General features: G+C 36.0%; 1 protein-coding gene across 1 annotated transcript in view; it reads right to left on the reverse strand.

The window, feature by feature from the left end:
- Positions 1–14,332, reverse strand: part of CCDC178 (coiled-coil domain containing 178) — a 182,546-nt gene that overhangs the window by 117,195 nt on the left and 51,019 nt on the right. The window contains exons 15-16 of the mRNA XM_075706468.1: positions 11,089–11,234; positions 7,400–7,559 (exon numbers count right to left, since the gene is read on the reverse strand). Coding sequence (XP_075562583.1) covers positions 7,400–7,559; positions 11,089–11,234 — 306 coding nt within the window. The remainder of the gene's footprint in view (positions 1–7,399; positions 7,560–11,088; positions 11,235–14,332) is intronic.

Consider the following 14,332-nt stretch of genomic DNA (forward strand, 5'->3'; position numbering starts at 1 on the left):
TGCAAAAAAAAAAAAGCCCCAAAAGCAGGATACAAAGTAATGCAGTGACAGAGAGTATTGTACATATGTCAAAGAAACACAATCTAAATTATAAAAATATAGTGAAGATGGTAACAACTTCATGCAATGGACTTACTCAAGCAATTCAGTATGAATTAAACACTTCCAGTATGCACAAGCCTGCAGCTGAACTGACACACAGTGGCTTTGGAAGGAGCTAAAGTAACTCTAGTTACACCATATCCTTAAACTCCAAATCAGGAGGAGAAAATTCATCATTTTAACTTCAGAGCTAGAATAAGAAACAGGAAGTTTGCAAAGAAGCCTCACAGCCTAGCTCCATCCTGTTAAGTAGTAAATGTTACCTTCCCAATACTGTACTACACATACACCTCATGAAGGGCATACATCAGATTTCATACAACAAAGGAGGATTTTATATTTGCCATAAATTCCTACATTCATGTCACATTAAAGGCTATCTCACGGCTTCCTTGCTTTGACACATACTATCAGCACAACACAGTTGCCTGAATGTCCTTAGAATTAACTAAGCCCAAACAGAAAGACTAATTGTGTTCCAAAAGTGACCTAGAAGTACATGCTGATCTTTCTTCATGCAAAGCACGAGGTAAAATTCTCATATGTAATTGTCCAGTACAAACAGAATATTCAAAAGACGAGTATCTTGCCCTCAAACCAGATGGAAGCTTAACTACCACAGCAGTAGTTCTAAGGCACCAGTGAAAGTAAAACACAAAAAGGAACCCTACCTAAACATAAAAACCTCAACGTTTGCTTTCACTGCATTGCAAACATGGCATGCCTTGTAGGTTGCTTAACAATACAGTATTTTATCAGTGGAGATATCCAGACTGCAGAACAACAAAAACAGTCCAACATTTTTTAGCTGATAAGAGTTTGCATACTTAATGGTGTGTACTGTTTTTCAGTTACTTCAACTGAAAATTTAAAAAGTAATTTTATGAACTTACGGCCATATACAAATGCTTACTTCATCTTAAGAAAATAAAGCAGCACAGACACTTAAGACATTCTAAAAGAAATACCACCTAGCACCTATTACCTTATTTTGAAATTCGTGTCATTATGGGGAAAAAGAAGACATAAGGAGACATGAAAAGAATTCTAGTACTGGAAACTGTATCTTAACAAAATGTAATTCCCATGTCTGAAATTTTTCACTAAATTCTTCAGCTCCCAAGCCTGTACACATCTTCCTGCTATTCCATGTAGTTGCACTTTCAGGAATTAATTATGGTTTTTCAATATGTATGTTTCAGACTTGCACTAAAGTTCAGATTACATAAAAACAAATTGTGAGAAACTTTTCCTTAATTCCCACATCTGTAATAGAAAATGTAGAAAAGAATTTATTCCAAATTGAACAGCACCGTTGGCAAAAATCAAAGTATTTTTGAAATATTATGAGTGAAGAAATTATAATCAAAACTGGTTTGCAGTCTTAGAAAGAGCCTTTGTGTTTGTAGAAAGAATAATTAATAATTTTAAAAAAAACATTTTTAGACCATTACAATTGATCTCATTGATGCTGTTTAAAATACAGGAAGGGTTAATTTGCTTAATTAAAAGCAAATTATGCATATGGCTTGTTTTTCAATGAAGAAACATAAAACTATCCTTTAAAATTTCTATTAACCTTGCACTTCTACATCCCTTTGATTTTCACTCAGAGTATTATTACTGTCATGGCACCCAACCTCTAGCTATGCATATTCCTCAGAAGGGAAGGTATATGACTTCCCTATGAGCCCATAAAATCAGTGGGATGGTTATTTGGGTAATACTGCCAGCACTTCCCACAGGACAGCATGTATGTCGATACGCTAAGACTACCCAGGAGCACGGAGTAGGATTCAAAAGTCTATCTTGTAACATGGGAGTCCCACATACCAGTGTAGTACACTGTTGGAAGCCACTGAGTCAACTAATTAAAGACAATTTTATAGCCAGACTATTTGTTACCCTTACCCCGCGCACACACAAAATAGCCTAAAGGGAGCAACGGCTCTCTAGCTTTTAAAAAAATCCTCTTTTGTCATATATCTTCAAATGTAACTCTTGTGTTTACATGGATATGCTGTAACAAAGCTCTTCAGTAACATTAATATTGATTAACAGTATTTTTTGAAAGTAAGAGATGGAAACTGCTCTGAAGGTATTAGTGCAGCAAGACTGAAAAGAATGACTAGAAGAAAAGATAACCTAAATAGATGATAGTCAATGATAAAAGACACCCAGTGGATTTTACCTAATACCATGATGATAAACAGCTCCCTGGATCTAACTCTGGTTTTCCCTATTTCTTAATTCAGTTTTCAGCAGTATATTATCATATTTCTATAACAATCCCTTCTGAAATATGCCATTTTGTAGATGATTTCATTACTAATACTCTCAATATCTGATGAAACAACATATCATGACTAGCTGTTAAAACCGGACATGGATTTTCCGATATATCATTCCCCAGATGGAAAATGCTTTTCTATAAAAAAGAAAGTGCTCATAGAAACATGCTGATTTGTTTTAAAATGAAATACATTTAAGTTAAGGTAAAAACATTCTGATCAAACATTTGCAGACTAAACATTTTCTAATAATAATAGATTCAAAACTTATTTTAATATCTATAAAATTTAAAGTAAAATTGTTCTAAAAAGTATATTCCCTCTCTTAAACTTTCTGCATTGTAAAAAGGAGGCAATATTGTCATTCCATTAGAGGAATTTCCAAATGCCCTTTTATATATCTGAGAAATTCTCATTCAGTTTTAGATGAAACATTGCTGAACTTGGTGCAATTTTAAGGTACAATGCTAAAGAAATATTGATTTATTACCATCTTCTTTTCCAGCATCATGCAACAGTCAAATGAATTAATAGAAAATCTAGAAACATTATCAGGAGGTAAGGATTTTTTCACAGAAGAGTAATGTTAATTAATAGAATTAGGAAGTTACAATATTGCTACTATTTCAAAGAAAAAAAGTCAAAGTATCAGTATATCTGTTAATGCTTTGGGTAACAGCATTTAATGTATTTATGAGAAGTACAAGTCTGTATATACAGATGTCTGAATTTAAAGATTTATACATCTGCACTTCAGAAATATATTATCATGTGTCCAATAGCAAACACTAATGAGGACAAATTTTCACATTTCAAGAGAGTTTTGGTCATTGAAAATGTCCTGCTCAATCTTCAAAAACCACAGTAATCGTTTTTACAGTTACTTTAATTGAAAGTACAATAATCACATTAGCAGCAGAAAATAAGAGCAAGCAGGCTTGTTTTGAGGTTAAGAAAACAAGGCACACTATAATCATTCTGAATGTGATCCAACACTCATTATGAATTGTTATGTCAAAGAATTCTTATCTGTGTGTTTAATACAGCACATATCAGCACTGAACCAAATGGCAATATGATAGTTTGGGGACTGTGCTGTCTCTGTAGAACATAAGGTAATAAGATGCTATGAGAATAGTTACAAATAGCACAGTGATACAATAAGCCTATAAGGTATAACTTCATCATTATGCATGTAAATTTCACCACATTTAGTAGTATGCATGTTAGTAAAACAAGTCACACCTTGTATTTAGCTGTGACATTTGTTACGTTCATGTGTCATAGTCTTATCACTTGGCAGCCCTTTCTCCTGTGAGAAGACAGAATCTAGGAGGTCTACAAATCAGTGACTTGGCTCTCCAGCCAAACCACACAATGTGTGTTCCTGCAAGAACCAGACACACAGATTCTTCAGTTTCTCATCCCATTCAGTCCTGATCATGAACAGATGGTTTCTATCCCTCAGTGCACCACAAGAGTCACCCCACAAAATTTCTTTCTGTCTGGATCTACTGAAGCCACTAGTTTCTTAGGCAGATTCTCCCATATCAGGACCATTCTTCAACTCCATTTCCCTTCACTCTTCAACTCCATTTCCCTTCACAATGCTGACAACAAGTGTCCCTAGTTTTCTCACCAAATTTCTCATATAGTTTCTGGTTAGTTTATCTCTTGATAAGAGATTGTTTAATCTCCTTTATGGATTTAACAGTGACATCTAGCCTCCAGGAGAGAAGGACCTCTTGCTTGAATAAAGATGTTACTCTCTATCCCCTTCCTCTCAAGATACTCAAACCTTTTTTTCTTGGCAAAAAGTTTTTCCTTCCTCTTGTCCTCACTTACTGGCTTTTACTCACCCTCACAAAATCTACAAGTCACCACAAAAAGGACATTTTATTGAACCTTCTCCTTGATCTGAGGCTATCCTCTTCTGCATAAGGTGTAATGGCTCATACTTGTCCATCTTAAAAATGACATAACGAGGATGATTGGTAATTCTAAACTGCAAACTGTACTGCTAGCTGTGCACCTCTAACTTTTTGTAGTCTGCATTTCTCTTTAAGTAGAAGGACCTATAAATTAACTTTCCATATTCAGAGGGCCCTGAATCAACCAAAGCACCTAACAGCTCCTCTCCCCAACTAAAAGATACAACTTATGTTGAGTTGCTTGAGGTTTTGTTTTCACCTTAGCTATGAATACATATGACATTACCATATATATTCACAGCATATAGAGGAAACACCCCCTTTTAGTTTTTGTACTTCATGACACTTGGAACAAAGTATTCTAATTTTTTCAACTACCAAGACAAGCAGTTCTCATTCAGTATAAATCTCACTAGAATTTCTAGAAACCCTAGATCAGAATCTCTTGAACCACTTCTTGTACTCTGTACTCCAGAAATTAGGGCATTGCTTTTTTATTGTTTTCTCCCCATGGGGGTTAATCCTGTGAGGACTACTTTTTCAGCCACTCTTCTCTCACCTTAAAAATATGCTTAGTCTATTCCTATTGAATTATCTATCTGTTGGGGATTGAATGGTCTCACCCAGCTTCAGAATCAGAGAAGCAAAGACTGTGAAAACTGATTTAACACATATGTTCCATTACTGCTTCAGTAAACCAGCTTCCACCTCCAGACCCTGGGTGACAAAGTCTCATAATCATTGTACCACATTACCTGAAGTCAGGACTTTTACAAAAATTGTTCAGTCCAAAAATCAGAATTGAAATGCTTTTTCATTCAACCCCGATTAGAGCAGAAAATTTATCTTCATCATTCAATACCAAAGCAAGGTAGATGATTTGACTTCTTTCTGTCAGGAAAAACTTCTGAAAGCTGTCCAAGTGACCTTTTCCAGAAAGCCGCTCTTGTCATCCTTCTAAAAGCCATGGCCCAACTTCTACAAATCACAGCTAGCCTCCTTGAAGAGCCTGTCTGCAAATCTAGTTCCGATGCCCTCAAAAACTTCCTCTACCCACTGGTACTAGGCCTTCTGTCCATTTCTGTTGGGTAGCAAACTGAAGACCCTGCTGAAATTTTTTGATTGTCCATAAGGTACTGAAGGAACATTTGGCTTTGCTAGTGTTATTACCAGCAGTTTAGTTTCATGACTAGTCAGAAAACAGAGCATAAATGAACTCAACGTGAGGAGGCAGAGAAAGAGAGACCTTTCTGATGTAATATAAACATTTAGGACATATTCTATTTTTCATTTCTTAATTTTAAAAAAAAATTCAAATGGATCAGTGGGTATTGGGATTTTATAGACATGAATAAATGCTTTTATGTCTACTTTCCATAAAAATAATGAAGAATGACGTAAAAATGACTCGGTAATAACAAGGTAAATATTCAAAGGATGACAGCGTGTGCCTCCATTCCAGTTGTAGGCCTAGACAGAGAGTTGTCATCACCAAGACCAATAGTGTGTTCCAGTAAAAACTAAAACAGGCTCTCAAGCATGCAGCATAATATTCCTACTTCCATTTAACCACCAAAAGCTTGGCATAATCTCATAACTCCATCATTAATTTAATAACAAAATACTGTTAAGAGCTCTTGTACTTCATGCAATATGCATAACTCAATGTGTAAAGGAGATGGCAGAAGAGACAAGGCAGAATGGAACAGGACACATGAGGAAAAACAAATCTTGATGTCCTAGAGAAGGAGATAAGAAAGGCACCTCACCAAATTTTCCTTACAGTTATTTTTGAAGTTAAGGTGACAATGAGCAAGTCAACACACTGGCAAGTATTTTTGACCTCAGAATTAATTTAACACAACAAAGGACCCAAATAAGGTATTTTGAAAGGACTAGTATCCCTGTAAAAAGTAATAAAGTAGCAATCTCTATTTTTTAGAAAACATGTTCTTATTGTTGCTATTTCCCTTTCTTTCATATCCTGATCAGTACATATTTTGTGAAAATAAACAAAAACATTAATTAACACATTGGAAATAGGAAGAAAAAAATAATATCAAAGAGAATTTAATTGAGTAGCTTACTTTATCTAAACTATTCTAAGCTAACTGAGAAAAGTATATGATGGGCATAAAAGTAAAGAACAGATCAAAAGTGAATACTTTCATTCCTTTTAACACAGCTACAATTGCAAAAATCTTAATCTGGGAATGTGTCCCCAAAGGAGAAGCATTCTAATGTTATCATTTTCATGTAAAAACAAAGAAAATTACACATGAAAAGTTAGGCAATTATCCATTTTCTTAGGAAAGAAACTTTAAATATGAAAATAATATAGAAAAGAACTTAGAGAATTGTACTTGCATCTGATTTCTCTGAAGATTTTGTGGTTATTACCACCATGTATTTTATACTTCTATTTCAGATAGCTCTGACTCCTCAGTTACATCTACACAGACTCTGGCTCCCATCTGCCTGGTATCAGCTGCAGCATCTAAGATCCAGATGAGGGTCCTGTTATGGAGTAGCTCCTGACAGTTCAGAAACTGCTTTATCCAAAAGACCAAAGTTTGACTGCTGCACTATCAAGAAGATTGCATGCACTGAGCTCTATTCTTGTATTTAAGTGATTAAAAAGGACTGGAAACTTATAGATGCTGATATTAGTCAAAATTATCTGAGATTTATTTGTTACTGAGTACTTGGTGCAAAGGAGAAAAAGATTTTCAAGTTAGCAGAAGTGATGTCTTTCCCAGAGGTACCCACAAATCAAAACAAAAGAAAACAGGGAAAAGAAAGTACAAATTAGCCCTAAGCATAAATGAAAAATTAAAAATGCCAAAGCAAATGAATAATTTTTAATTTTCCTAGAATTACTTCTTTATTCACAGAAATAAAGAACAGAAAAATAGCAATTTATTTCATTGGAAACATTGCTAATGGACAAGATGATACTACTTATTTCAAACTTTTGATAAAACTGGTATCCTTTTTAGACCTAAAAAGAGCCAGAACTAACCAAATAGTTGTTTCACTTCTCACATAAAGAAACCCAGCTCTGATAATACTCACTTCTGAATCTTTCAGGTTTTTCTTTCTAATTTGTAGTAACTCTCCATATGTTTTTTCTTCCTGCTTTAACCTTTTCTCATATTCTGCTAGCTCATCTTGGAGATGATTAAATACCATCTGAACATTTTGCTGCTTAAACAGCACACCACTTAAATTTTTCCTTTGAAAGAAAAAAAAAATATTCGGTGAAGTAATCAAGATATTCTGCTATACTGTTTTCTAGTCTTTACTTACAGGTTTAATGTTTAATTTTATCATAGATAAAATAGACAGAGTCTTCTTGCAAATAATGATACCCTTTCAAAAAAACCAAAGAGCTATATGACGGAGCTTATCATGAATGTTTAGACCACTTAAAGACACTCTGCTTATCAATCCATATCCAATGAGTCCATTGAGATATATAACTCCCACAATTTTAAAAAACAGATTGCATTTTTAAAACAACTTTCTAGAGAATGAACTGGTTAACTCCCACATGTAATGTATCTGCTCGAATAATGATATTCTGAGACACAGAGTGAGTCCATGACCAGTGCCATATTGGGTAACCACTGTTTTATTATTTATTGGGACTGGAAGTGGGAGCTTCACACCATTTATGTAATATTTCGTTTCTATCTCTGTCCATACCTAGTGTGGTTTCTTTAACCTGTACATATGAAATATGTAAAGTTAAGCAATTTTCAGAGCTTTTCATTTTGTACTAACATTCTGTTCTCTCACGGTCTGTATTTCTGTTACTTTTAGACAGAAGCATATTAAAAAAAAAAAAAAGTATTTCTAACTGATTTTCTGCAAGATAATCAAAACTAGAGCCTTGTAAGTAATGTAACAGTTGGCTGCATAATAAATACTGTATCACAATGTGCACACAAAAAAGGAAACTCAACAGACAAGTTTAAGCCTACTTTTTCTAATTTTAAGGCTTTGTTGTGTAAACTCAATGTTATTTTAACACTAAAATATATATTCTTTTTTAATTTTAAAACAAATCAAACAGTCTGAGAAAGGGAAAAATCAGTCATGTAACAATTACACTGACCACTCAGGAGCCATTTAAGCTGTCAAGCTAGGAACAGCTGGGACCAAAATAAGCTGTTATCCTTCTTATTGATTAGCTGATACTTGACAGAAGAGATGTCTTTAGGAGTTTTCAAATTTAGTTCTAAATTCTGGACGTCACAGGATGCTCTCCACAATCTCTTCTGAGACTCCCTGCGGAACAACCGTCTCCTTTGCAGAAAATTAGAGCATCTAAGACCTCCTCTAAACGTAGAGTTATTTTTCACTGAAATACCCTTCCAGCCTTCCTAATCTCCAGTACATTCCCTTAACTTGCTTCCTGCCCTTATTTCCTTCTCACTGGAGGTAGGCACACCGTATGGGTACTGACACACATAAATGGTAGGGGCTCCAATACAAGTAAGTATGCTCCTCACACAAACCTTAAGTTCACAAGATTTGTTCATCATCCTTCTAATTTAATTAGCACCAAACTCCACTGGCATTAAAAAAAATTGAGCGAATGTATTTCATGTTCATTCTAACTTCAGATATGAAGACAGGTCTTTATCTCTTCCAAGAGTGAGAGAACAATTTTGCAGAAGTCATTGGTATAAGACAGCTTCTAGATGGATACTTGTGGTATATAATTTTCCCTTCGTTAGCAGGTTAGGCTAAATTTTGCAGTAGAATTCAGTTTTGTAGTCAATTTTATTGTGGAAAAAGTATTTATTTCAAATTACTGTTATTTTGATAACATTGTGTCAGTGTTTCTATTTCACTCTAGTAGCTATTAATTAGTCTTTTTACTGCATTAATGGTAAGCAATAATAAGTCAAGGAGGCGTTATTCAGGGAACGATGCCAGGAAGTACCTATAAAAGGACAATAGTGAAGACCGAAAGCAGAAGTAGGGACTCTTTTACCTCAGGTTCCTCCACCAGACTGGGCTAGTTAGCCTGATATGACATGATGAAAAAAAAAAAAAAAAAAAAGGAAAAAAATAGCCAAGAGTAAAAGTAAAGACAGTTAATCTTTATACCCAGTTTTTCTACAAAGTCAGACAGGTATCTGCACTCTTACAATAAAGGAGAAAGATCTGTTCAAACAGATAAGTACTTTTAATATTGAACTATATGCATAACACAAAATATAACAGGAAATGGCTAGAGCAGACTTTCTTAAGATAGGCTGATGAAATGCCATGTGATATGTCAGATTATTGGAAACATTAATAGAAGAAGGTAGATTAGCCTGAAAGAATTTTTTTTCTGAATATTATCACAATTAATCTTCACTAATGAGGAACAGTAAGCATTAAAAACCAACCAATCCTAAACTCTTCTTCTCCTTTGCCCCTCAAGCACAGAGACGCTGAATGCTCTGCCAACCAGAAGGCATAAGCATGCTGTCAGTTTTCAGCAAGTCACATGATGGAGAAATTCCTGTGTGCTGTACCTCTGTGTTCAGAGAATGACAAAAGAAGGAGAATATACTAGCCATTGGGATGCATACTTTAGAAGTTAGAGGGGGTTTTTTGGAAGGTTTTTTGACTTTACAGTTCTTTCTACTAGATGGGATCTCTAAAAGCATGATCTCAAGAAAAATGCAGTTTTCATTACTATCTATTTTAGGTCTAGAAGTTGGAGAATTTGCAAGAAAATTCCTCTCTGAAAGAGAGATGGACCCCTTAGCTATATAGGAACAATGAATTGCTGGAATGAACTTTCAGTGTCATTTTGTGATGATATTATCCCTTTCTTCTCTGAGTCTGAATATAACATGTCACTGATATAAAACTACTCACTACTGGCTAAAAAGCTGTGGAAAATGAGAAGAGATTTTCATTCACAGTAAGATGCCTTCTCTTCTTGAAGTTCAGTAAGTTCCACTGCACACTGGGTCCCTCTGAATCATTCTGTTTCAATTAAGAGTTAGAAAAAAACATATCTATTCCCACATATTCAGTTAAAAAAATTACATAGAAAAATATTTTTTTTTCCCCAGTCAAGAGTTTCATGGAATAATCTCTCAAAGATCTCTCAACACCAACGGTACACAAGTGAATGAGATCACAGAAAGGGAGCTGTAGTATAACAATGCAAGGATCACTTTTTCACTATTTAGTCACCCTACACAATTCAACAATCTAAGCTGTTTTCTCTTTGACATTGCACAGTAAGTTCACCTTTATCCTTGAAGTGTAAGCCTGCTGTGCATTCAGCATATACAGCCCTCCAAGGCTTGTGTGGCCTAGAAGTCAGCCTGCATTATCAGTTGGATAGAGCCCTTTGAGACTATTTTCAGGACTCATCAGTCACAGTAAGTGTAGGTCCACACTTCTTAAACCAGAGAAAACACAGAGTGCGTGGAATTCTCCATTAATTAAGGATGCAACTGACCATGAATATTATCAGATTTCTGAAAGTAATTCTGACGCCCGAAATTCAATTTGGTAGGCAGACAATTTATCATGAATAACTTCTGCAGATGCATTAAAACTACAAGCAGTGATCAGACCAAAATACTCTCAAATTATTGATGAAAAGTACATTATATTTCCTAGAAATAATACTGTAAAATAATAAAACTATCTTTAGTAATAGTAATAAAGTGGAAGTCTTAAATTACTTTAGTAAAAGTAAAAAACTACCTTTTAAAATTCATATAATAGATAGGTCTTACCACAAATCAGTGAAAGACTTTTCTGCATTTTCCATCTGTATTTGCTTCATGTTCCATAATTCATTTAGTTCTTTAAGTTCATTTTTTAAATTTTCTGTAGTGTGAGAATTTTCAGCAATTTGACTGGAAGCAAATGAAATCTTTTCCTGGGAATTAAAACATACATAGCATGTAAACTAGGCAGGGCTAGATTTCCAAATACTGTATTTTAAGCACATGATTATGGGCAACAATTCATGAAATTGTATACCCAAAGAAACAGAACTTCTTTCAGAGGGGGCAGTTGAAGCATTTGGTGCAACTGGAATAATTACATTTCTGTAAGAGCACAGCTTTGCACATCCAGATACAGTTGTCCAGCTTGTTGCATAATTCTTCTACTATATATCCATAAATTTTATTATGGCACTTGTATTTCTGCAGTTGCCTATGTTGTGTATGGATGTACGCACGTTTGTAGGCCACCACCTTCATAAAACACATATTCTTTTTTATTTTTGCTCTCATACATAAATGTTTTGCAATAAGCACTGGCTTGCACAGCAAAAACTTTATTTACAACAGTGAAAAGTAACAATTTTCACATATGACTGAAGTCTGGGCCTATTTGTTTCAATGTATGCAGAGTCAGTGTCTTAAATGGCAGCTTTTATTGCTAGACCATCAAAGTACTTACAAAATGTAATCCTGTTTTAGGCAGATCCCTAAAACACTTGACTTTCAGGAAAAATCAGTATTTTTAGATGACACTCTCCAGGCAGAATATGGCTTACTTGTTATCTCTGAAAACTAGCATTATTCATTTAGTTGCCTAAACAGAGAGTCTTCCTTTTTTAGATGTCAAGTTTTCCATAACATAGTTGTCCTGTACTCCTAAGAGTGGAGAATTAAAGCACAGAGAACAAGACTCCTGAACTCCTGCCTACTTTCCTCAGTTACAAGTACACATCTCAAAGAGATGCTGACACTAAGCTGCTGAAAACCTCTAAATTAAAAACCGTGTTTTCACTAAACATCTTATTCTACAGAAGAGAGATTAAATTGCAGCGTCTTTTTCATTCCAAAAGTGATGGACAGTCACAGGACCCCACAAATGTAAAGATTCATGACACAAGCACACTCTGCTTTCAAGAGCAACAGTATCTGGTAAACAAAGCTGCAGCTTCCCCACAATGAATAAGGTAAACATAAAGCACTTTAGTAGTTCAATAGTAATAAACAGGTGGGAGTCTTCTATTTGGGTTATACTTCTAAAGTGGTCTTTCTGCATAAGATTTTGTAACCCATACTAATGGGCTGTAAGCAGCTCTGTAAAAGCATTAAATTAAGAGGGAGAAAAATACCTTTTGATTATCTTTATATATACACATATACACACATACATATACAATTTAAATGCACATACATATAACTACCAAATTTTGGGACTTCAAAATTCAGTAAGCAAAGAATGCATCACAGTATTAAAATAAAGATCAGTATTTTAAAAATTTCTTCTTTCGATACTGCCCCATTTTTCTGATGCAGTAGCCTGATGCATAGTTTAATGATCTTTTTCCTTATGAAAGAAGTGCTCGTAGAGGTATACCTAAAAGGTAGCTGTAAAAAAATGAGGAATCAAAGCTTGATTGTAACAGATGTTAGCACAGATATGAAGGTGTGCAAGGTACCACAAGAACATGATATTTTTAAGGCCTCCAAACTTTGTAAAAGTGTAATATGTATCTGTATAGGATTAGATGGAAATTTCAGGTTTCTTGCAGGAACATAGAATCATTAGAAATAAAATGAAGATATGGTAATTAATGCAAATCCCGATGCAAGTGAACCGCCCATAGAGAGTCTCAAACCTCTGAGGAAAAATCATATTAGTTTTAGGCTCAGTACCAGGAGAACTTGGAGAAATGTGATAGCCCGTGATATGCAGGATGGCTGTATGATCTGTCCTGGCCTTAAACTTTACAAATAATGAAATCTGAGATTATTAAGATATCAGGGCCAGATATAAATATGTACACAAAGAAGCCATGACATGTTTTTTGCCAAAGAGTCAGCTTCACATATGAGCTCTGTTAGAACAAAACTACCAGTGAAGAATTATTTTGTCTCTGACTTCCTGCACTTTTCTCAGGACTTTTTAACCAAGAAGGCAGATAAAAATGTTGGCTTTCAAGCATATGGAATACTAGCCATTTTGTCAGAGCAATCTGGTACCTATTACAGAAGACAGAGAATTTGCAATCAGGTTTTAGAACAAACAAAAATGGGGAGATACTCTACATTCTGTGATCCAAGTATGGATAGACTGAATATCTGCTCTCTGTGGCTTGCTGTAGTGGTTAACAGTCCAGTATCCTGCCTAAGCTGAATGAATCCCTTGGCACTTGGTCATTCAGCTGTTAGATACGTGAACAGTATTATTCATTCTTCTTAGCTGCTGAACAAGACTACTGGTGTATTATGGGGTAAAATTCATATGCTCTTATCTAGTTATCTAGCCCTTAGACATTTAAATGCCAGCAGACCAAACTAAGTGACTTCAAATTCAATAGTGAAATGCTGTATTGGGTTTGCATGGCAAGGTTTTGGGAGTGGCGGGCTACAGGGGTGGCTCCTGTGACAAGCTGCTAGAAGCTTCCCCTATGTCCGATAGAGCCAATGCCAGCCAGCTCCAAGAAGGACCTGCCACTGGCCAAGGCCAAGCCCATCAGCGATGGTGGTAGTGCCTCTGGGATAACATATTTAAGAAGGTAGGGGATGAAAACCAACCTGGCACAAACTGCAGCTGGAGTGAGGAATGAGAATATGTGAGAGGAACAACCCTGCAGACACCAAGGTCAGTGAAGAAGGAGGAGGAAGAGGTGCTCCAGGAGCCAGAGCAGAGATTCCCCTGCAGCCCATGGTGAAGACCATGGTGAGGCAGGCTGTCCCCCTGCAGCCCATGGAGGTCCACAGTGGAGCAGATATCCACCTGCAGCCTGTGCAATACCCCACACCAGAGCAGGCAGATGTGCCCAAAGGAGGCTGTGACCCCATGGGAAGCCCACGCTGGAGCAGGCTCCTGGCAGGACCTGTGGACCCATGGAGAGAGAGGAGCCCAAGCTGGAGGAGGTTTGCTGGCAGGACTTGTGACCCTGTGGGGGACCCACGCTGGAGCAGTTCATGAAGAACTGCAGCCCATGGGAAGGACTCGTGTTGCAGAAGTTCATGGAGGACTGTCTCCCGTGGGAGGGACCCCACGCTG

This window comes from Pelecanus crispus, chromosome 2, assembly GCF_030463565.1.
Source record: "Pelecanus crispus isolate bPelCri1 chromosome 2, bPelCri1.pri, whole genome shotgun sequence".
In the NCBI taxonomy this organism is placed as follows: domain Eukaryota; kingdom Metazoa; phylum Chordata; class Aves; order Pelecaniformes; family Pelecanidae; genus Pelecanus; species Pelecanus crispus.